At 31.6% G+C, this 22,521-nt stretch overlaps 3 protein-coding genes across 3 annotated transcripts; 2 read left to right on the forward strand and 1 right to left on the reverse strand.

Annotated features, from left to right (window-relative positions):
- Positions 1-424: 424 nt before the first annotated feature.
- Positions 425-3,848, forward strand: TRIADDRAFT_968 (uncharacterized protein; the record flags this gene model as incomplete). Its single annotated transcript, XM_002117831.1, has 6 exons — positions 425-1,094; positions 1,353-1,759; positions 1,996-2,134; positions 2,550-2,737; positions 2,976-3,151; positions 3,557-3,848. Coding segments are annotated over 6 exons (1,872 nt in total), but the record flags the coding sequence as incomplete, so codon positions are not given.
- Positions 3,849-8,688: 4,840 nt separating this feature from the next.
- On the forward strand, positions 8,689-9,522 carry TRIADDRAFT_33194 (uncharacterized protein; the record flags this gene model as incomplete). Its single annotated transcript, XM_002117832.1, has 1 exon — positions 8,689-9,522. The coding sequence occupies one exon, from the start codon at positions 8,689-8,691 to the stop codon at positions 9,520-9,522; it is 834 nt and encodes a 277-aa protein (XP_002117868.1).
- A 2,350-nt stretch (positions 9,523-11,872) lies between these two features.
- TRIADDRAFT_61907 (uncharacterized protein) lies at positions 11,873-15,780 on the reverse strand (the record flags this gene model as incomplete). The annotated part of the gene is made up of 8 exons (XM_002117849.1): positions 11,873-12,061; positions 12,268-12,384; positions 12,480-12,521; positions 12,668-12,812; positions 13,705-13,802; positions 14,379-14,448; positions 15,104-15,179; positions 15,582-15,780. The coding sequence occupies 8 exons, from the start codon at positions 15,778-15,780 to the stop codon at positions 11,873-11,875; spliced, it is 936 nt and encodes a 311-aa protein (XP_002117885.1).
- Positions 15,781-22,521: the final 6,741 nt, after the last annotated feature.

The following is a 22,521-nucleotide window of genomic DNA, read 5'->3' on the forward strand; positions in this document are numbered from 1 at the left end:
TCATGTAGCCATGTCATGCATTCTTGTAGAAATATCTACATGTTGTGTGTGGTCAATAATTTGGGATCAGTAGCAAGGATCTAAGAGTTGTAAATCCATACCCAGGTAGTAAAATTATTTGGATCTAACCCGTCGTATCGATAATCCCACCGTATGTCTAAGACAGTCGTAATTTAATGAATGATTCCAGCAATTTATTACCGTTACTTATACTTATAAGAAAAGTAATTGCAGTAATTGCTTTACCGATTGAAAAAATTTCATAATTTACTATTTTTAGAATACGGTATCGATTTAAAAGCTTTCATTCTGATACCGTAAACTTTCAAAAATGGGTGATGAGAATCAACTAACGACTAAGGAGAAATCCGCTAAAAATATGCAATTAACTGATGATGATGACGAGCCAGAAGAATCTTACTTTGGCTATGGCCCATTCCGTCCTAAATGCTTACAATTCTTGAATCATCAGTGGTGCCTAATTTTTATCGTCTGTTTGCAAGTATTTGTTTCCGGAATGATGATATCAGGATTTGTAGGTGTTACTGTTAGTTCTATCGAAAAGCGATTTCATCTAAGAAGTACTGAAATCGGCGGCTTACCAGCAGGTGAAGAAATTTCCGCCGCTGTAACTGGTTTCATTGCAAGTTATTATGCTGGTCAAAGACATAAGGGTCGATTTTTAAGTGCTGGTGCATTAGCTGCCGGAATCGGCGCTATCGTCTATTCCTTACCTCATTTCTTTGCTGGCGATTATCAACCTATCAGTACAGCTTCAAATTATACTGACTTATGTGTAGCTAAATCGGCATCTTTTGCAGCTGAAGTATGCGCAGCAGAATCAGTAGGTAGTAATACCTACGTTCGAAATTTCTTTTTCGTATTTATACTGGGTCAATTAATTATGGGAGCCGGTAATAACTTATTGTGGAACATTGGATGCGCCTATGTCAGCGAAAATGTCCACCCAAAATCATCTGCCATGTATATCGCCGCGATGATGACTGTATCGGCGCTTGGTCCATCAATCGGTTTTATCGCTGGAGGAAATATTTTAACAATGTATGTCGACGCACCAAAATCACCACCAACAGGTAAATTTAATTTTATCCATTGGCAGTATCTAATTTTTTACTTAGCTAAATACGATACTACGTAGAATATTTTTAATAGATAAGCTAGATTAAGACGGCAGAAGTAGTTTTCCTTAAAAATTTACAATTAATGTTGTAGGTTACTGTTTACTATACTTTGCCAACATATGTAATGCGCCATAGAAATTCTGAACTATACAGTATTTACCATAAAGTTTAGTAAAGTTATGCTGTTCAATTTTGGTATAAACATATAAGGTATTACTCTATTCGATGCACGATGGATTGGGGCCTGGTGGATATGCTTTCTAATTGCTGGCGGTGGCCTTATTCTTATTTCGATCCCGCTATTTGGATTTCCACGATTTTTACCTGGATATAAGAAATATAAAAAGTTGCGTCTAGAAGAAGCAGCTGAAACAGCTAAAGTTGATAAGGAATATGGCAATAGTATTAAGGAGATCCCCAGAGCAACGAAAGATTTAATTACTAATGTACCGTTTATGTTATTGATGGCTGGATTGATATTTGAATATTTCGCAGTTTCCGGAATTGGATTATTTTTCGTTAAAATTCTTGAGACACAATTTCGTTTGCCAGCGTATCAAGCTAGTCCGATTATAGGCTATGTTGGGTTAGGTGGTGGAGCAACAGGAATGTTGCTTGTAAGAGAAATTAAATGTAGCAATATAGAGAAAATTTAGGGAAGAAATTTAAGCAGGGTGTAGAAATTAGCTATAATCATTTGAAAGATCGGCTAGTACGTTAAATTTACGAATATACGAGTATATTAAAAAAATTAGACAATGAATATTATACGGAAAAATTGAGTCCTCGTCATAATACATACCGAGACATAAATGTAATCTATTTGCTTTTATATATGAATTTTAAATTTTAGGGTGGTGTTATTATGAGAGTATTCAATATGAATGGATCTAAAGCGACCTTCTTAACCATGATTTTGAGCGTAGTGGATGTCCTTGCAGCATTTTCGTTATTGTTTAGCTGCGTAAATCTTCCATTTGCTGGTGTTAATAGTGCTTATCCTTTAGCACCGACGGCATCCGTACCAGAGTAAGAATTTATTATTATATAATGAATTATTACGAGGACAATTCATACCTCATACCCAAAATTTATAATTATTATATTATATAAGCATAAAATCTTAAAAGACAGGTAAACAAGCTGAATTTCATAAACAATTGCTCAGTAAATATGCTCAAAATAGTCACATGCGAGCCAACATTCACGATACAATCTATAGACAAGTGCAAAAATCAGATTCTGGAATATTTTAGTCAGTTTCATGGTCAGAGAAATATTGCCGCTCTTAGTGCTTGCTAATGTAAAGTATTGGAATTGCATTTGTGATTTCGTTGACTTGTAACGGTCTACAGTTTGTTACTTTTACGGTATTCAATTTTGCTTCTTTTACGGATATATTCGTAGAGGATTTTTTCATGTATTTTAACATATGCATTATTAGGTTCGGTAAACCCATACTGGCTGCTACATGTAATAATAACTGTATGTGTAATGGCGTGAAATTCAATCCCATTTGCGGAATAGATGGAATAACCTATTATTCACCCTGTCATGCTGGTTGCAGTAACAGTGTCTACAATCCCACATACTTTGTCACCGTAAGTGCTGCTATTAGATAGATAGCGATTTAATATATAATTTTTAATGCAAATGATTACGGGAAATACCCATGAATTAGTTCGTTATGTAAAATGGAATGTTTTATGCTCTGATTAATATTGACAAAGGGTGGCATAGATAGTAGTATTATAATTATCAGTTATTGATTAAAGAAAATAGTATAGAAATTTCTATGATATATATAATTAAAAAATGTTTTATGAATTTTAGAGCTACGCGAATTGTAGCTGCATTACTAATGCCAATAGAACAGCGGTACCATTCGACGCTAGAAGTGGTGCATGTACTAAACCATGTCCATACTTAATACCATTCTGCATTGGTTTGGGCATAGTATTCATAGCTGCTGCTGGTAAAATAGTTCCTTCAACAGAAGCTATGCTAAGGTAACGTGTTTGTAGTAGATGTTTATTATTAGGTATGAAATGTCGGTGTATACGTGTATAGCTTTTGAAAATAATATAATTGTATGAATAAAAGCAAAAAGTTCGAGATATAAACTATTGTAATACAGTGCTCTTTTCTCTTTTACATTAAATTTACTAAATTTTACGTAGTTCTTTTGTTAAAGGTAAGTCAAATGTACATCTATCATAAAACTTATATTTAAGAATTATATCCACAGGATAATTAGTATTACGATATATGAGTGAGTATCGGTAACTTTTAATATATTCTTGAAAATTTGCTTCTGTTGCTGTGTATAGCACACAGAATCATCCTGTTACTGTAATCTCCTTTTTTAATCATTCTTAGCTCATGTTTGATTTATTTTCAAACACATAATGTAGGAGTGTACCAGAAAGTCAACGGGCATATGCAATGGGCTTTAATTGGGTATTTTTACGATTAGTAGCTAGTATACCTGGTCCAATTGTTATTGGCGCATTTATCGATCGTTCGTGTATTTTATGGGCAAAGAATTGTAATGGGACGTCGACTTGTTGGGTATATGATAGCAAGTCTATCTCTTACTACGTTGTGGGTACCACTGCAGTTGTAAAGTTTTTAGGCGCTATTTGCTTCTTCATTAGTTGGCGATATTATAAACAAAGTAAGAAAGAAACTACTTCTAGTGAGGAAGAGATGGAAGTTAAGAAAGTGGCCTTCTAGTATCTGTTACGCAACGTGAAATGGCTTGATTGAGATATTCATGGAAGATATTTAAGCCGATGGCGATATGTCAGTAATAAAATTAATTAATATCCATATCGTAAAGCGTGATTATTATAATCAGTCGAGGATTGCTGCCTGAATTATGCGGGTGCTGCGTATGCTTGTTATTTCTTTATTATTGATTTGCTTTATTGCATGTATATCTTGTGAGATTTACGCAACCGAATAAGTTATTAGTTATATTATTACTTTTACTCCTTAGATTCATTAGCATGTATAAATGGTCTTGTGTTATGGTAAATTAAAAGGATTAATCTACAAAAAAATTTATGTAAAATTTACAGTTTATTATTTCCGCTTGAAATCTAGGCTAATGTAGTCTTGATACATAACTTTACAGCATGGTAAAATAGCTCAATATTATATGCATATCAATCTGCGTACTAATGCGGCATAATATGTGGGCAAAGATCATATTGGAATCGCAAAAAGAAAATGACTACATGCTTTGGAATAAATATGAATCTTGAAGGATAAAATAAATGGAACAATCCGTATTTTAAATCGTAAATCCAGTTAGCTAGGCTTCTTCAGATTGATAATCTAATTCTAGCTAAATCATGAAATCTAATCATTACGTCGTGATATTACGTTACAGCATACTGTATTACAAATTCTAATAGTAGATTGATTACTTTGTGCTTAAAACTAATTTTAACTATGCTAACCGATGCAATAATACTGTGCTACTCGTACTTTACTTCGAAACGATTCTAAATTATATAGGATGCCTAGAGCTTTAATTCCGTACAATAAATGGTTTTACAATCAAACTAAATATTAAATTTGACTATAGATACATCTTGTTAACTTTAAAGTAAACTAACATATTCAATACATAAATATATATAATTTAAACTATTGCCATAACACATCTAGGATTGTCCTGGCTAGCATGGGGGTCATTATTAATTACCTCAGGCTATCGTTACGGACAAGATTATTGTCATGGAACAATAAGCAGCGGTTATATCACAAAATTCTTATAATAATTAGATTTAATGCAATGCTATTATTAAGCTGGCATATAATAGACGCGAATGATAATTAAGTGCTGCCTTCTATTATAATATGGCTTTAAAAACATGAGTTACTGGAAATTTGAACAACATATTGTTCATGAATTGCGTTAGTTTCCAAAAAAAACATTTTACGCTTTAGGGATTCGGGATTTTATATGGAGATATTCGTATGCATATAAGGAAGTAACTGTTACATTAGATTGAAACGCTACTTTAATATCTATACTGTACATTACTAAAAATAAATTTCGATATAGATTGCCTGTGTATATTATGAAGTAATAATCAAACGTTTGTTCAGTGTTCCGTATATTGCGCTATTTTAGTTCTTATCTGATGCCTCCCTTTCTATGAAATAGTCACGTCACTTTTGTGCTTGCATATTTTATGTACTTTCACTGGTGGCAATTTGCTAATTTTGATATATCAATATAAAGATGCTAAGAAATAATTTCATCAATACTGTACAGTATATTGTTCGATATTTACTCTCGAAGTTATAATAAATATTGCCTTGGATTATCATGGTAAATTTAAATATACCGCAATACTAGTACTGAAAATTTTGTAGAAATTATTACTTTGTGATCTTAGAATCTATCACATAAGATTATATCGCGAAAGAACCCTCCAGTAAGTATATAAGTGAATAAGAGTATAAATGGGGTACGAAACTTCTTCCGCATAAAATACCGAATGATTATCGGCTGTATCTAGTAGTTCTCATTTATCGTGCTAGTACGGTATATTGCGGAATAAATGCGGTAAAAGGCCTCGAAAGTAATAGGAGTCGAAGACCAATTACCTTAAATTTGCTTCAGAGCTAATTTTTGGTGGTTTTACTGCAGCAACGTAGAACCTATAACTATGATCAGACTACTTCGTTATCTATAGAACTAAATATTATTTTGCCACTAAGAGACATTCGTCTATTCGCGGTTTTATGATCCAATCTGGTCTATGTAAACTCGTTCCGTATCAACTTGTTTACAGAATTTATTGGAATCTTAATTCCCAGTTAGTCATTGTCTTCGAAGCTGTCACTGGAAGGTACGGTGCCACCGCTGTCAATTCAAACTATCGTAAGTTACTTTAAATTTATTTTTAGCTTCTTCATTGACCGAGAAATAAATTATACTTGTCTTGTATTGTTTAATAGTACAATAACCTGATCTAAAACAAAATACGGAAGCCATGTCCTGCATTGATGATTCATTATCGAAAAAATGACCAGCTCATTTCATTAACTCCTCCCACAATAACCTTAGATTCATGAGGTAAGTATGATTAACCATTTTAATCCTGTAATAGCTCCATTTAATACATATTGATGGTTTAAAATTGAACAAGGAAGAGGGTAGTTTGCCTTTTAGAAGCAATCCTATCGATGATTAGCTATTAAAACTTTCATTGACAACTAGATATAGTGACTGTTAACCAGGAGCAAATTGACCACATTTTATATCATTTTGCACAGGAGGAAAAAATTACTTTGCTAAAATATGCAAAATAAATAGGTATTAATTCTAATCAGCCGCTTATGTAGCACATATATCAGTAGTTATAATAATCGATATGCCTGAATATAGAGATTATGGCTGATATAACATATTAGACGTAATTATTCTTGTTCGTTGATGTCATCATCTAGACCACCAAACTATAAAAATTGAGAATTATCATAACCAGCAATAGCCAGTAATCATTAATTGATTCAATGTATAACTGAAATTGATGATGATAAATTATCACTGCAATTACGTACAAGTATGGTTTAGTGAATAGAATTCTCTGATACGATTTCATGAACTACGATCTAATTCCTATCAGGAAGTTACTTAATTTTTCTGATATAGCAATAAGAGTAAATGGTTATCATTTATATTCTGAAATTAAGATTGTAACTTTCTGAATTAGAGGATAAATTATAACCTAATTTTTGATTGATAGAATAAGAAACATGCCTCTACTGCATAGTATCGATAGTTTAACACCGAAAATGATACTCATTTGGTTGTATATTAAGTGCACAAAGTCGGAACAAGAGATCGATCAGAAATTTTATTCATAAAATTATGTGCATTTATTGAATCGATATCAATAATCAAACGTCCATAATAGGCGCATACACTACACTCTTTTAACCATTTAACCATGAAGTTCGTTATAATTTTTAAAGTTCTGATAGGTGAAAAAATCCTTTCACTTTATCATCACATCGGAAGCCATCTACAGTACCTGCTAATCTTCACTTGGTACTGTATGTCCATCACCGTATATTAGTTACCATAATGTGCTTTGGACCATCAACTAATCTTAATATAGCATTTCATAGCATTTCATCCGTCAATGCATTATTGAAAAGTAGTATTCTACAAGCATGGCTGTGGATATAGTAGTGCCTGGCTATTACTGGGATATATATATAATGTCGAATGGCAATACTATCTGTTAATTATTAATAAACGGGTACATTATCGTAAACCGTTAGCAAAGCGACGTGAGTTTGTGCTGGTATATATAATTGGTGTCAAAATATCCGAATATCGCAATTATTCAATCCGAGTCCGTTTAAATCGGATTCGGATATTCGGATCAGATTTGGAGTTCGAAAATGGCGTTTGATGACAGAACTTGACGACGTAGAAAGTCCCTAGTGCAAGGACGTCAGAAGTACAAATGGAAGTCCATATATATACACGTGTGACAGTAGCCATTACAACAGTGGCCTCTGCGCCCGTTTTAAAAGCCTCCAAGTGAGTGATTGTCCGTCGCTTGTAGAAAGGCGATGGCAATCTTCTTGCCGTTGACAATCTTGATGGAGCTCATGTTAATGTCTCCGTATCTTCATTTTATACTGATGGATTAGTTTCATGCAAGTGTATTTCGTCATCAGGCCACTGTCGATCTAGCCTGCGTCCATTGCTTTCCTTTTTTTACACGCGTCCAAGGCAAGTTAGTAAAGTCAACAATGTCAGAGGTCAGAGTCATTTCTTGTCCAAAGTGCACGCTATAGTACAGTACAGTACCATATATTGACTCATGATCTTTTTGTCGACGGACGCCATCATTTTTTTCGATCTAATTCCTGTAATGTTTTATTTTAAAATTTTTCATTTACAATTATGATAGGTGAATTAGTAATAGAATATTGAAATATAGAAATTTTAATTTTTTTCCTATTTCTCAATATATTTGAAAGGAATTTTTGACCATGATGAAGCAACTGAAATTGAATTCTACATATTCCAAAATGAAGTTGATTTGGCTGCAAAAATGGCCGTCAAAAAACTTTTGTTGCACTTTCATTGGCCATGAGTCTGTACTGCACCGTACCGTACGTACCTACAGTACAGTACTGAGTAAAATTGAAAAAAATGGGACTTAAACTGACCTACAAGTAAACTACTTAATATGCGGTGTATGCAAAATTGCCGTACCATATAACAATCATAACTTCACCCTTATTTTCAGTACAGTACAATATACTGCAGAGGGGCGTGGTCAACACGCTTTAGACCATGCGTCTGTGCATTGATTGTGTAGCAAGTTGTACCTGATCAAATTGCGATTGCTAATTCCAAACTGCTAATTTAAAACTTGCTACCAACAACATTTCCTGATCAATCTTCAAGTATTCTTATCCTGCCTTAGGACGATCGTTGCACAGCACACTTGTACTGAGAGAAAGAGAGAGAGAGAGAAGAACTTATTCAACTGACAGTATGGGCGTTATTTTAGAGAATGGATTGAATGAAGGTGTGGGTATTTGGGGAGCTCCAACATCCACCTTAGATTGGTGTGAAGAAAATTATATCGTCTGCAAATATATGGCTGAATTTTGGAATACCATTAGCAATATCTTTACCATCGTTTTACCCATGATGGGTTACGCTATGGATTGGTCGTCACCGTTAGAAGTACACTTTCGTTTGCAATATGTCGCTTTAATCGTTGTTGGCATTGGTTCTTGGTGTTTCCATGGTACACTCTTGTATCAATTGCAATTATTAGATGAATTACCCATGATTTATGGCTCTGCAATCATGTTATATGCCCTATTTCAAGTGCCATCACAACCTAAAAAGCATAACATTCTATCCTCGCTATTTTTAACCACCTATTCAGCTTGGACGACATACATTTATTTAACTGGGAAAAATCCAAACTTTTTCTTTGTCTGTTATGGATTTTTGGTCTTTTTAATTATTGTTCAAACGGCCCTCATCAATTCTAGAATGCATCATCTCAATGCGGACGATAGCTTATTTCGAGCGGCTATATTCCTCTTTTTGTCTGGCTTTGCTCTATGGTTAATTGATTTTCATTTTTGCCCTGTCTTGAGGGCTATCCGAGCTCGATTACCCTATCCAATCAGTGAGATTTTTCAATTACATGCATGGTGGCATCTTGGATCAGGTATTGGTACCTATCTTTATATTCTACACACAAATCGTCTTCGATTACTCTATCTTGGCTATGATAGTCATCTAACTTACAAGTTTGCTCTGCCGTATATACAGCATTCTCGGTCAAAACAAGATCACAAACATCAATAGTATCATTTTTATCGTCTCATAGTAACACTAAATCAATCCATTGCTTCTTGATTGCTAACGTTCATAGCGATCAACATTTTAGATATTTATCTCATCATTCATTCATTAATGGAGATTGATGGAATAGGCTATATAGACTTTCAGTCAGTATGATGTTATTAGTGTTTTATATATTGTAATGACTCCATCAACAGGATGTATTAATCGACATTTTTTTATAAGGTCATCATTCTACTTTAACAATATGCGATGATAAATTGTTAGTAATCATCGGTTGACAACAGATCTGTACCACCCTGTTTATTAATTGATATCATGGTCGATACGAGAGAGATATGTCTTCTTCAATTTCCATATTTTATGTTCATAGATGGACGAAGCTTATGCAAATGTTGACCGTATCCTTGTGTCTCAATCAGTCAACAGATCTCAAATAGAGTATACCTCGTAGAACCTTGCAAGTGAATAGGTGTTATACCAAGAACGAAGGGTTATTACTACATCATGATAGTTCTAACGTCTTCAATACTCGATTAGTACCTTCTACAAAGTGTCCCTTGGTTGAGCACATTTAATAAATTTCGGTTTCCCATGAATGAAAGAATTGACATTACTAATCAAATGGATGTGATTTAAATTCCTTTTCTAATTAGCATTAATCATGTTTAGTATACGGACAATTGCAGTATAATGGCTAAAAGTTATTATGGAAATGCAAAATCAATGTCTTTTGTAAAATATTCGTATGTAACTACTGTTTAATAATGTACACTGTAGATTAAGGTCACTTTGAATATAAACTCGAAAATTTCTGTAGTAGATTGATATTGACAAGTATCGATAACCATGTTTAATATTGCGCTGAGTTAGTGATCCAACTACTACGATATGGAATAGTCCACTAACTAAATTTGATCATTAAATGGATGCAAGAAAATAGAGATACCTAGATTTGGATTACTTTATTGGGTAGAAAGGATGTTTACAAATACCAACAAATTACAGGCAAATCATTTTAAGAACATTACAGTAGTAATAAATATTGGTGTGGAGAACTGTTCATATAGTAATTGCAAGATTATTATCAAATACTCCAGAATTGGCTCATGTTAGCTTAATTCTAGATTATAATTTCTCACTCTTATATTGAATAATATCCAATATCATTTTATAGTAAGCATACTAGCTGTTTTCTTCATAATCATTGTTGCAAACACAATAACGTACCGCTCTGATGGAGCGATTAATTAATTATTAATATGGTAAATGTTACAAATATTGCAGTATTATAATTTAAACAGAAAAATGCACAATATAAGCTAAAGGAGACACAGGGTCAACCTGGTTACAATAACATTTGGTGACAACTAAGGGTATCAGTTTACAATAGTTTTAGTTAGCGCTTAATTACTATCTACTTACAGTTTTGAATGGTATTACGCGTAGTGCCCATATTCATTCTATGGGCAGACACTAACATCAGTGGATTAAGAATACCACGTCCATTAGCTCACAAGTAAAATATTAACAAAAGTACTGAAAGTGCAATAGTAACTACTCAAAAATGTGAACATCATAAAGTTATTGATACCATGGATAAAGACTTTGTTTATCTAAATTTCTGCCATTACTTTTAGTTATAAGATGTCATCTAGTAGGATAACATACGCGTATTGTACTTTGTAGATAAATCATCAAGAATTAGTATTTGATATTAATTTTAGCATGACAATAGTAGAAGGTTATATGTTGAGAGCTGTAGTTAAATTGCACTAAAGATGACACTGCGTTCATCAGCATTGACAGCAGCTGCTGTGTCACTTTCAACGTTAGTTTTTAATAGCAAATGAAAAAATTAATATTAAGCTTACTTTTCAGAATAGACAACCTTGTGCTAATTATACGACATTAGATAATGAATAAACTTCGAGGAGGGATGTAAAATCGAATGTCTTACTATGTTATAAAGGTTAAGTGATTTTTTAATAGTTTTATTCAAGCAGAGAAGAGCTAAATTTAGTAGAAATTTTGGTATGATAAAATTTTGATAATGAAGAAAACTTGGAAGATGTATGGTAATTGGTGACTAGGATCAAAAGATTTAAGATTTTATTTATTTAACCTCCAATCGGATTTACAATCCAAAAACCAAGATTCACTATCTTGATTAGGCTTGATAATGCTAAACGTTACGGGATATGACGTTCATTCCAGTTGAATACTTCATCTATCAATTAAACTTTATGAAGGAAATGGAAGATGCTTTGATAATTCCAGGAAATCATCTAACTCTTAAGATAATAAGACGAAAAATGCTACAACACTTGCGGATAATTTCTACTTTACTAGACTAAATTGCAGTAGTAATAATCGTAATTGAAGTAGGTGATTTCTTTTCGTCTAATGGCTTTGCATGATTAGAATTTTGAGAATTGCCAGAGCTGTGAGTCCTTGCTATAAAATTGCTGCCAGTACTGGGAGTTCGTGTCAATCCATCAATACTTTCAAATTTAGTTTCGTATTTAATCAATGTTTCTCTCTGTTATGAAACATATGAGAAATAATTATTTCGTGTCATCACGATGTTTATTTATCGATCATAATCATAACTGTGATAGTTTAGGGTAATAGTACAAAGTCAAAAACACCGGCTAATTACTATTATTTAATATTCGAATAGACCGTAACGTTTAGGGGAGTTTTATTAAAACCTTCATTTGGGATAATGATCAGGCTGCTATTTACCTTAATACGGCTAAGATGACGCCTTAAAGTTTCTGGAGACGTTGGTAAAGTACGTGAAGTCGAGGTTGAGCGCTTACTTTTATAGCGAAAGAATCGTTTCCTTATGGCGTCGCGGACCTATATAAGGGTATAGATTGAAGATAGAGTTTTATCATGAAGTGAACGACTTCAAATTGCTTTTAGTTTCTTGTCGAAGTTTGACATTAACTTACTTTACGGTTTAGAATGCAATGAGCTAGGAAGAAGAATACACCCTAAGAATTTAAAATTTTGTATTTCGAATTAATAAAGTCGATAGGATCATTGAACTATCATTATAAGTGGACTTAGCGACAGTATGCTTACAAAAGCTAATTACGGTCTTATTACTGTATAGATTACATGAAAATGATTATTTTACCTGCAGCGAATTGATGGTTATTGATAAAAGCAAGAGTATGATATAAAGGGTAGCATTCTGGCACTGAACGAACCATGAAATGACGGTTATTAACCAAGGTATACCCAGTAAGGGGCAAAGGACAAGGAATGAACGAATCCGTTGTCTAAAAATTTATGGTAAAATTTTAAGTATCAAAAATATATATGATTTAACTTTGCGTTCGAGCTTAATCTGTAAAAAGTTTTATTATCCTTTATTTCAAAATTGATGAAAATCATCAGTTTAATCCTAATTTGTGATTATTATTGTTGCAGATGAACTTATTTTACGGATTTTTACCATAAAGTACTGCTGTAATTTAGGAATAAATTAAGTATGCCACATATTTGAAGTTCGGTAAAGGAATTTCTACTACAATTTATCTCTAAGAACTATTTTTCTATATCGTACTACTCGAACTATTTCAAATAATGAGCAAAGGCTGTCGCCAATTTTCCATAAAAATAGGAAGGATGGCTAATAATAGACAGTAGAAAACATATTTTTATAATGATTATAAATATGCTCCATAAGAAAGACTATTAAGAGTGGTCCAGACGTATTTTTAATTAGGTACCAAGTTCATGCCTTTATTTGCTAATTTAAAAGAGACGAGAAATATCTAGATGAATCGTAATTAGTTCGAAAAGAAAGGGTAACTATCGGGTCTATATTATAACATGATAGGCGCAAAGAATACTATGGCTTCATGTTATGCCATAAATTCTAATCGTAGGTTGTGAGAGTAAAAGGATATAGAATTACAGCTTGTATATAGATCAACAAGGACATTATTGCTTAGTTTACGTTCTCCAAATGCTTCAATTTATAGCAAATTTTTACTTTGTACGGTAAAAACAGTTAGTGGTGTATACTATTATTTAATGTGAGCACCTAGGATACTATAAAATCCTGCTATTCGTTCCGTATATTATCTGTGAAATCAGTTCTTCAAACATTACTATCTTCTTAAATTAAGTTCTGTAAAGGCAATATTTTATTGGAAAAAAATATACCGAATGTCACCGCTATCGTCCTTAGCTTTGGTTAGAAGTCTTGGATTTCGATTTTTCTCCAATATGATCAACACGACTATAGCGATAACAAAATTTATCTGAAAAGAAGGAGTATTAAATAAGAACTGGACGTAGCTTGGAATACCTGTAGTTAATAACATATCGATTTACGCCTCTATATGAAGAATAATATCTGCCACAATATTCAATTTTAGTGATGTGTTTTGTAATTCCATGTAATCAATATGAAAAAATATGATAGTAGTAAATAAATATGTAGATTGTATTTCTAAGACTATACAGGTATCTTTATGGATAATTACTAGAAAGTGAGTCTAGCTTAGCGTGACCTACTTTCTATTTATCTATTGAATTATCGCAAATAAATAAGTAGATTATATTTTCATGAGACTATATAGACATCTCTAGAGCTCCATGGATAATTATTAGATATTGTATCTAGCTTGACGCTATCTACTATCTATTTATCTATTGAATGATTGCAAATAATTTTTAGATTATATTTCCATGATACTACAGTATATAGGCATCGCCAGAGAGCACAACTGATAATTGCTAGATGTTACATCTAGCTTGACATTATCTACTAACCATTTATCTATTGAATAATAAATCATCAACTATAGCATTTTATAGCTGTACTAGCAACTTACGCCTGTTATAGCTACGACAGGACCGTAGAGTAACCAACTATTAGTAGTGTCGAACCAACATAATGCATACCTATCGATATAGTAAAAGACAGTGAATTAACAGTGAACGATTACTTAAGAACAATTTGGATTAATGTACTTGTGATTTAGCTAATTTTTATAACATTTTGAATGGCCTTGATTTCTATCTAGGAAACTTAGTGGTTAAGATCGTCCTTATGATATATGTAATATGCATTGGGCAATTATTTATGATGACCCTGATAATTTCTGTATACGAAGCCATATGCCAATCGGTATTACTGTATACAGTTGAAAAGAGATTATGCGATAGATAGTGAAACTGCAACTAACTTTGCGGCTTTCTATGTATTCAGATGTAAGAGAATAGGATTGCCTTACTGAAAAGATAATGGGCATAATTGCAAGGCTTAAATATTGTTAATATGGTTTTCATAATAACTAATGTCATTGATTAAATCCGTGAATTAAACAGGGTGTCTACTCATCAGATAGAAGAGAGGATTCAATATTTTCTTTTCAATTCATCTCGATGAAAATAACACAGTGTTTTATTTGCGAGAGTACGTATACAGATTTCTTAAAAGTTAATTATGGACGTAATAAGATATAGCAATAACGATAGGTAGATTCCAAAATATTTTAAAATCTTGGAATAAAATCGCCATGTATTATTAATTTCTGATCATGTAAAGAAAACTTACTCATACTCTTCAAATTTAAATATATAGGTATTATTGTTTGTCAAAACGCACGATGACGAAATAACCGCTGGACAACCTAAAGTCACGAAGAAATTAATAACGATTGTTTATTGCTTTAAGCTAAAATAATCAGTAGTTTTAATTCAGAATCTACTACTCTGTATTACTAATACAATCTACTTATTACATTAATATCTAAAGTCTAATGTATCCATCGAATAAGATTATCCCTAAAAGTGGTACCGGTATGTTCTGTACCTCTACTGAAATACCCTCGGACACTAGTAAACTTTACTATAGAATTGACCCGAGATATAAAGGTCAGAGGATTCAACAATTACTAGATTTTAATAAATAATTAATGTTGTAGCAAGTTCATCTTAGAAATGAAAATAATTAGTAAATCCTGCTTTTATCACAGTTTTCGTATATTTTAGTTGACTATTAATATAATTTTATAGATGTCAACAAGCCTTACCCCAACCAAAAACGATCATAATACTCAAGCGTTTGCCACATTGATCAGAATTGGCACTGAAGACACTTATAAAAGTTAGTAATATTTGTACTCCTTCAAGAAGCATCCACATGAAGACTGCAATAGCTAGGTAATGACCAATAAAGATGATTGATCCGCAAAATGCAACATTCTGGAAAGCAACGTGGAGTAATATCATTTAGTAAATACGAATAATACATGCTAATATAAGAGTTCAGGTTTCAAAAAACATTAAAGTTGATGGATGAAATTACGATTAGCTTCACTAATATTTATATGTCATACAAAGAATAAAGATCTAATAATGCATCTTGGACATACTCTTAGGCAGTAAATTCTAAGTTAGTAAAACGATTTGATCAATAAAGCTAGAATTAATATTAGATATGTCATCGCTATATGAATTATAAAGTAAGTTATTATACATCACGATTAATACCTGCTAAGTACAATTACCACTAACTAAACTACGTATCGGACTAATTTTAAGCAAATATGCATATGTTATATCAATGTTGTGAAAACAATCAAAGGTAACATTTACTTCTGTTTCAGGCACCCAGTTCCAAAGAAATATGATCGCCCATGAGAAATAAAATGTTAGTGCTACCAAGTAATTAATATGAATGATTCTTGTATCTGTCATGATTAATCTTTTTTCGTCAAATTCGGTAGTTGCAAGAGAAATTCAATCGTCCATGTAAATGATTATTGCGATAGAAGAGAAATTCATTATCAAAATATGTCTATAATTACTTACTACATTTACAGTATACATTCCTATCGATGTAATTAAAGATTAGTCTTGAACTGGAAGTGTCAGGAAATAAAATAAAATGATGCGGCTAATATTTGTGTAACTATGACCACTTAATAAATTTTTAGTATTTCAAAACGGTATATCAGCATTTTAGAAATTTATCTTAAACTACCAGCTGCATTAAAAGAGGTAAAATAGTGACTATACTGCATATAATGGCGGTTTCAAAGTTGTACTCAATTTGTCAAAAATCACTCGTATGTAATTGACTATTTCCATTAATATATCGAAAAAGTATCAATAAAAGCTTATTATCGTAAAGAAATATCTTCTAAAGCTACGCTAATGTTTATTATATATATATAGTTCAATGTATTATGTACAGCGCGTAATAGAATTAGCAGCTACAATTACATGAAACATATCGAGAAAGTATGCGGAAAATATCATGAAGGCTCAGGATATTAATTGAGAAGAGAGCATCAATTACTGTCAATATACTGGTTGCCAACATTGATGATAATAAAAACAAGGGAATAAATTTACGGTACAGAAGCACTTTATAATTTCTTTACAAAACAAGCTATTAGTCTAATTGAAGCTACCCTATGGTCATTGTAAGGCCGATGTTATATCTGAAAAATATATATTTTGTCAAAGAGGGCCTAGAATTCGATCTTTATTAAATACTGCGCCACTTAATTCATTAGTTATTTAATTATAAACTCAATCTTACGAGGAAAGGAGGACAATGGATGCTATCGTGGCAATCACCGAAAGGCACATTAGAGCAGTGTCGAAATGTTCGAACCCTGCAATGAAATAAAGGACATCGAGCGATAGCTAATAGATAGGAAATAAAGCAACCAATGATAAATACGTAGTAAATGAGATGATTTTATTCGGTTTTATATATTAATAAATTTAAATTACGATATTATAATTATCAAAAAAGAAAATACTAATAATTAATAGCAAACTTTAAGCGATTAATTATCAGTTCATATTACGAATTTCGAGCACTACATACATAGTTGGTAGCACAATAATCGTCTCCAGGCTCTCCCTTAGTTGTATTAGATGATTCGTTTTGGGCTAAATTGCGTCTCATTCGCCAAGATAAATCTTGAAATGAGTTCACATTAGATAAACTGCGTCGTTGATTTTCAGTGGAAAGAAAAGGGTGTCTCCACATAGTTCGACGAATCATTGCTGATATATCAAGTCCTAGGGAATAAATTGATTTTTCGTAGAGATTTAAAATTAAAGTTCCGCAAATCGACTGATTGATAGCTAATGGTATTAATAATTATTCTAGTAACATTTCTTGAGCTCAATGGTGTTTTTATTTGGAGTTGCAAAACTGCAAGCTCTTGTTACTGACACTAATGTATGTCATTGATCATTTTTAAAATACACTAATTATATTGCTACTGCAATCATATTTCATATAAAACGGAGAGCTGAGATCTATTTAGATATGATAAAATGAATAATAAGTTAGATAAGTGCTATCATTTCGGAAACTAACGTTAACTGATACATAATCATTTCAAGATGTAATAGATTTTAAAAATGAATCAGGTCCATCTATACTATTATTCAAGGTAACCAAGCATAATAATTATAAGAGTAAAGTAAATCCTTAAATACATTCATTTTATTTTAATGCGCGTCTATACGATTGAGCAAAATCTTATTTTTCTTCAGAATCATGTTACAACCTAATATTAAAAATATACGACATGATCTATTCCTATTAATTTAGAATCGCATTAATGATTTCTATACGACTGTGGAGAGACCATTAGCGCAAAATAACTATTTATAAGATGGGAGTCTGATTTTCATATGATCCTAATTGCTGAAAATTTAATATTATTGTACACTTCAATTTAGAGAATGCAAGTAATGTTAAGTTAAGAAAATTAAATTTGATAATAATCTAGGTACCTGTTCATAGAAACGAGTTTGATGTAAGTATTGATAAAAACGCAAATAGCTGCTTTTATTATTTGCTACATTTAGGCTACGACGTTATCCTTTATTGTCTAGAGTTACTAATATTTTCAATTTTAATAATGCTATAACAATAAATCATTATTAATTACTTCAGCTAGCTAGGGTATTATTAAATCATTTGTTACAGCTCCTTTCTCATTATATATATTCTCATTTTGATGCCATCCTCTGTTTTTTGTATATTAGGCTTAACTAAACAACCATACTGTAGTATCTTCCGTGTTACGTTTACGGCAAAATTGCATCATCCATAAATACTGCATCTCCCATTATAGTATGTAACAGGTCTATTTTTTCATAGTCTTTAATGGAATGTACAATAACAAATATTAAAATAAATGAGATTCAAAATTTCAAAAAGCAGCAGTTGCAAGCAGCTATATTTTAATGAATAGCGCATATCTTTATGGAACTAAATAAAATAGAGGTAATTGTTATTTTTTGCCAAACGACTGTATATATATACCGTTACTATCACGTAATTTTCATTTAATTGCTCATCATCTGCAAATTAGAACAATAATTGCATCCTAAGCATTAATTTTTCATTATGCATAGATAGTGTTTTGTCAGTGATATCTAGTACAATCACACTGTTAGCTTCTACAGGATCAGATCGACAATTTTAATGTATAGTGAAATTAAAATTTATGAGTATACTTCATCTTTAAATATCAAAGAAAATTTAGTAAACGCCTACGTATTCTTAACTTTGACTTTGTTTCAGTATATGCTAGGCATTAACTTTGATTTTTAGAGTCGTTTTAAATTAAAGTTATAATAAAAAATTTACTAATCATGACTTCATTCTACAATATATTTCTTTGTATGATAATCCAGACATTAGTAAATACAAATAATTAATAGTTAGCAATTTATTGCTTTTAAAATGAATGTGATAGTAAAGTAATTCCTGATAATGATCGACGATCTAGGTGAATTAGATTACTGTATGATAAATTCATCATTTTTGCTAGAGATAGCATATTTGCTGATATTCAGATGCTTTACAGTTTGATGACTTATTGTAACACCTCCCTGTACCAGCAGTAACGGCTAGAAATTATTTTTAAGTTTTTTAGGTATATTGACTGAAAGTATTCCAGAGTTTTGTAGTAAGCCTTTTACTATGTGATTATAATTAATGCCATGAAGCAATAAATTAATTTCTATAAATTTAAACTGATCGAATGGCTTTGCTTTTCAACTACATATTTATTAAAAATATTGGAAATTTCCGGCGCTAAACAAAGTAGCAGCAATCGCTAGCATACTCAATAATTATTAGTGATAAAACAATGCTTATAATATGATGCTATATGCTTTAATTCGATTTGCGATCTCATCATCTATTAGACTATAGTCTTAAAGATCGCTATAGGGACAGCATTTGCCAAGGTAGTCATGGGATATTGTATTATTATCATTTAGTTTGGTGGTAGTCAGAAAATACACAAAATATTTAACAAATAAATAATAATTTTTAAATTGATCACGAGCAGTAGATACTATTCCCTTACAGAGCTATTTTACAATTTATTTATAACAAGTTAATGAAATATGTATGGCCTTCTTTAAAAGAATAGAAATTTTTGGCTAAATAAAGCATTCGCTTTTAATGATAAGATGATACTGTCTACGGCTCTATGGTCTTATTCAGCCTATTCTTAAGATATTTTCGTGAATTAAATTGAAAAATCCCGTTGTGAAGTGTAGAGAATGAGATGATGATAAGGTAGGACACCGATAATAGGCGCGGTTTTAATTTTAAAATTAAGCTATCTTTCATTATTAGCTATCGAAATAGGTTATTCTGCCAGAGTTGACTGGAAACTTCTTTCTATAGATAAAGTAACAAAATTTAATATTCTATGACAATTATCTGGTCTCTTTTTTTTATAATTTTCGTGTCTGCTGCATTCAAAAATGCTTCAGAAACCGCATGGTACTGAATGTTACTAGTAAAAAAATTGTGGCAACGGCTGCTTCTTGACCATATTGCCCTGGTCATAGACTGTAATATCCGCAGTGGTTAGGAATTAACAAAATGTTACATTGCCATAAAGTAAAAAGTCTAGCGTAGTCATAATTTTACTATATGGTGATAGTTATAATCTTAAATTTAAACATTTTTAATTAAAATCGATGATAGATGTTGCACATTTAAGCTACTATTTAGTAATATTACCAATAGCTTTGAATTTGATTTGCAGCAATTTTTTTCAAAGAACTAGAAATGTATCTCCAATAGTGCCAATAAATTAATTAATAATATCGAGGAAGAGCATTCCTTGTAATGCTCTTCAATAATGTAAAGATAAAATCATGGTAACACTTATAGTCTTAAATTTTTTAACGTTTTCTAATTGAAATGGATGATAGATATTGCATATTTAAGCTCCTATTCTGTAATATTGCTAATGGTTTTGAATTTGATTTACCGCAGTTTTTGTCTGAAGACCAGAAATGTATCTCTAACGGCGCTAGCAAATTAAGTAACAATATCGAGGACGAGCATTGCAGAAATGCTCTTCAATAACGTAATGAAAAATAATTCTGTTGGCCTTAGGATAATCATCTTCTAACATGAGAGAAAGCCATTGGCTCAAGTATGGTAAAAATGGAGTGATAATGAACATTTGATCCAAAATGTGTTCAATTTACTAATGAGTTTTGATGTTATAATCGCTACAACGATGACTACATCTGGTGTAAGATTAAGATTGAACTATTTCCCATATTTATAAAGTACCAATAATATTTACCACTTTGATGCGATGCAGCTTGAATACCATTTCCATCAAGCAATATCAGGCACAAAATTATCACTTCAATGCCAAGAAAAGTGATTCCATTTTCCACGAAAAAGGAAAAAAGTCAAATTAGTATTTAATAAGCAAGAAAATCAATTAATCTACTCCATGAATCACAGTGAATCTATCAGCTTATCGAGATTGATGATTCAAAATGACAGGATTGATTTCAATCTGTTAAATCTATACCGTAATGAACGATTTTAGCCATGAAACTTTCCAAATCGAATTGGTAACCACAACACTAAAAGAAATAATCTAGAATAAATTGTTACTAAATACTGGCTAAATTAGGAAGAGATCCGCAATATAAATCGGTAAAATCAAATACTTTGAGAATCTAATGAATAAAAGGTAAAAGACAAGACTAATTAAGAATTGCTTTCTTTCTATAGATCGATGTATATATATCACTATATTGTTTTAAAAATAAACACGAGTGATAAAATTATTTGTTAACTTTAATTGTTTGTTATTATTGAGGAGTAGATATATAATTATTTATAAGATGTTTAAAGTTTTGTTTCCTTTACTCTATCATACATCATTGAAAAGATTTTGATGTCATTTATTTCTTGTAATGATGCCTCTTTTGTTAATAATAATGATAGCAAATAAATACAATATCTACAAAAGCCACGATCAAGTGTTAATGACGACCTAGTTATTAATTTTAAGAAGTGTATTTCCTGCCCAGGTAACAAAGAAGTGATAGAACTATAGTAGACATGATATTGAGTTATGTCAACAGAGGTGTAGAAAGGTATAACAATAAATCCAATACAGAGATCAACTTGCCAAGTATTTTATATGATCTGTCAATTCATCATTATTACTGTTGCTTTAATCGGTCCATACATGGATAGTAACATATACACATAGTGGTATGCTCAGTCTATCTTTATATGTACTTTATACACATGCTGTAGAATCTGATATGTACTTTACTTCATATTATACTTCTTATTAAGTATTATATTAATTTGGTCTACTTAGCGTCTGTTTACGATAACTACGTATGTAAGAGTTGTAAGTGGCAATGCTATATGAGTAATTACAGAATGTGTTTAAGGAGCTCATCAAAGTAATCAAGCTGACTGGTTAACGCTATCCACGAATCTTGTCTCTGTGCCAGCAGTATACAACAATTATAATATTATTTTTTGGCGATTATAATTAACTCACACATGTCAACTGATCAACCATTGTACTTACAGTATTTTGATAATAACATGATGAAGAAAACATCATTAAAATTTCATTACATATTAATTGAATTGATTAAATATTGAATAATAAATCGATCAGGGATTGAATTGATTTC

This window comes from Trichoplax adhaerens, genomic scaffold (genome assembly GCF_000150275.1).
Source record: "Trichoplax adhaerens TRIADscaffold_31 genomic scaffold, whole genome shotgun sequence".
Classification (NCBI taxonomy): domain Eukaryota; kingdom Metazoa; phylum Placozoa; class Uniplacotomia; order Trichoplacea; family Trichoplacidae; genus Trichoplax; species Trichoplax adhaerens.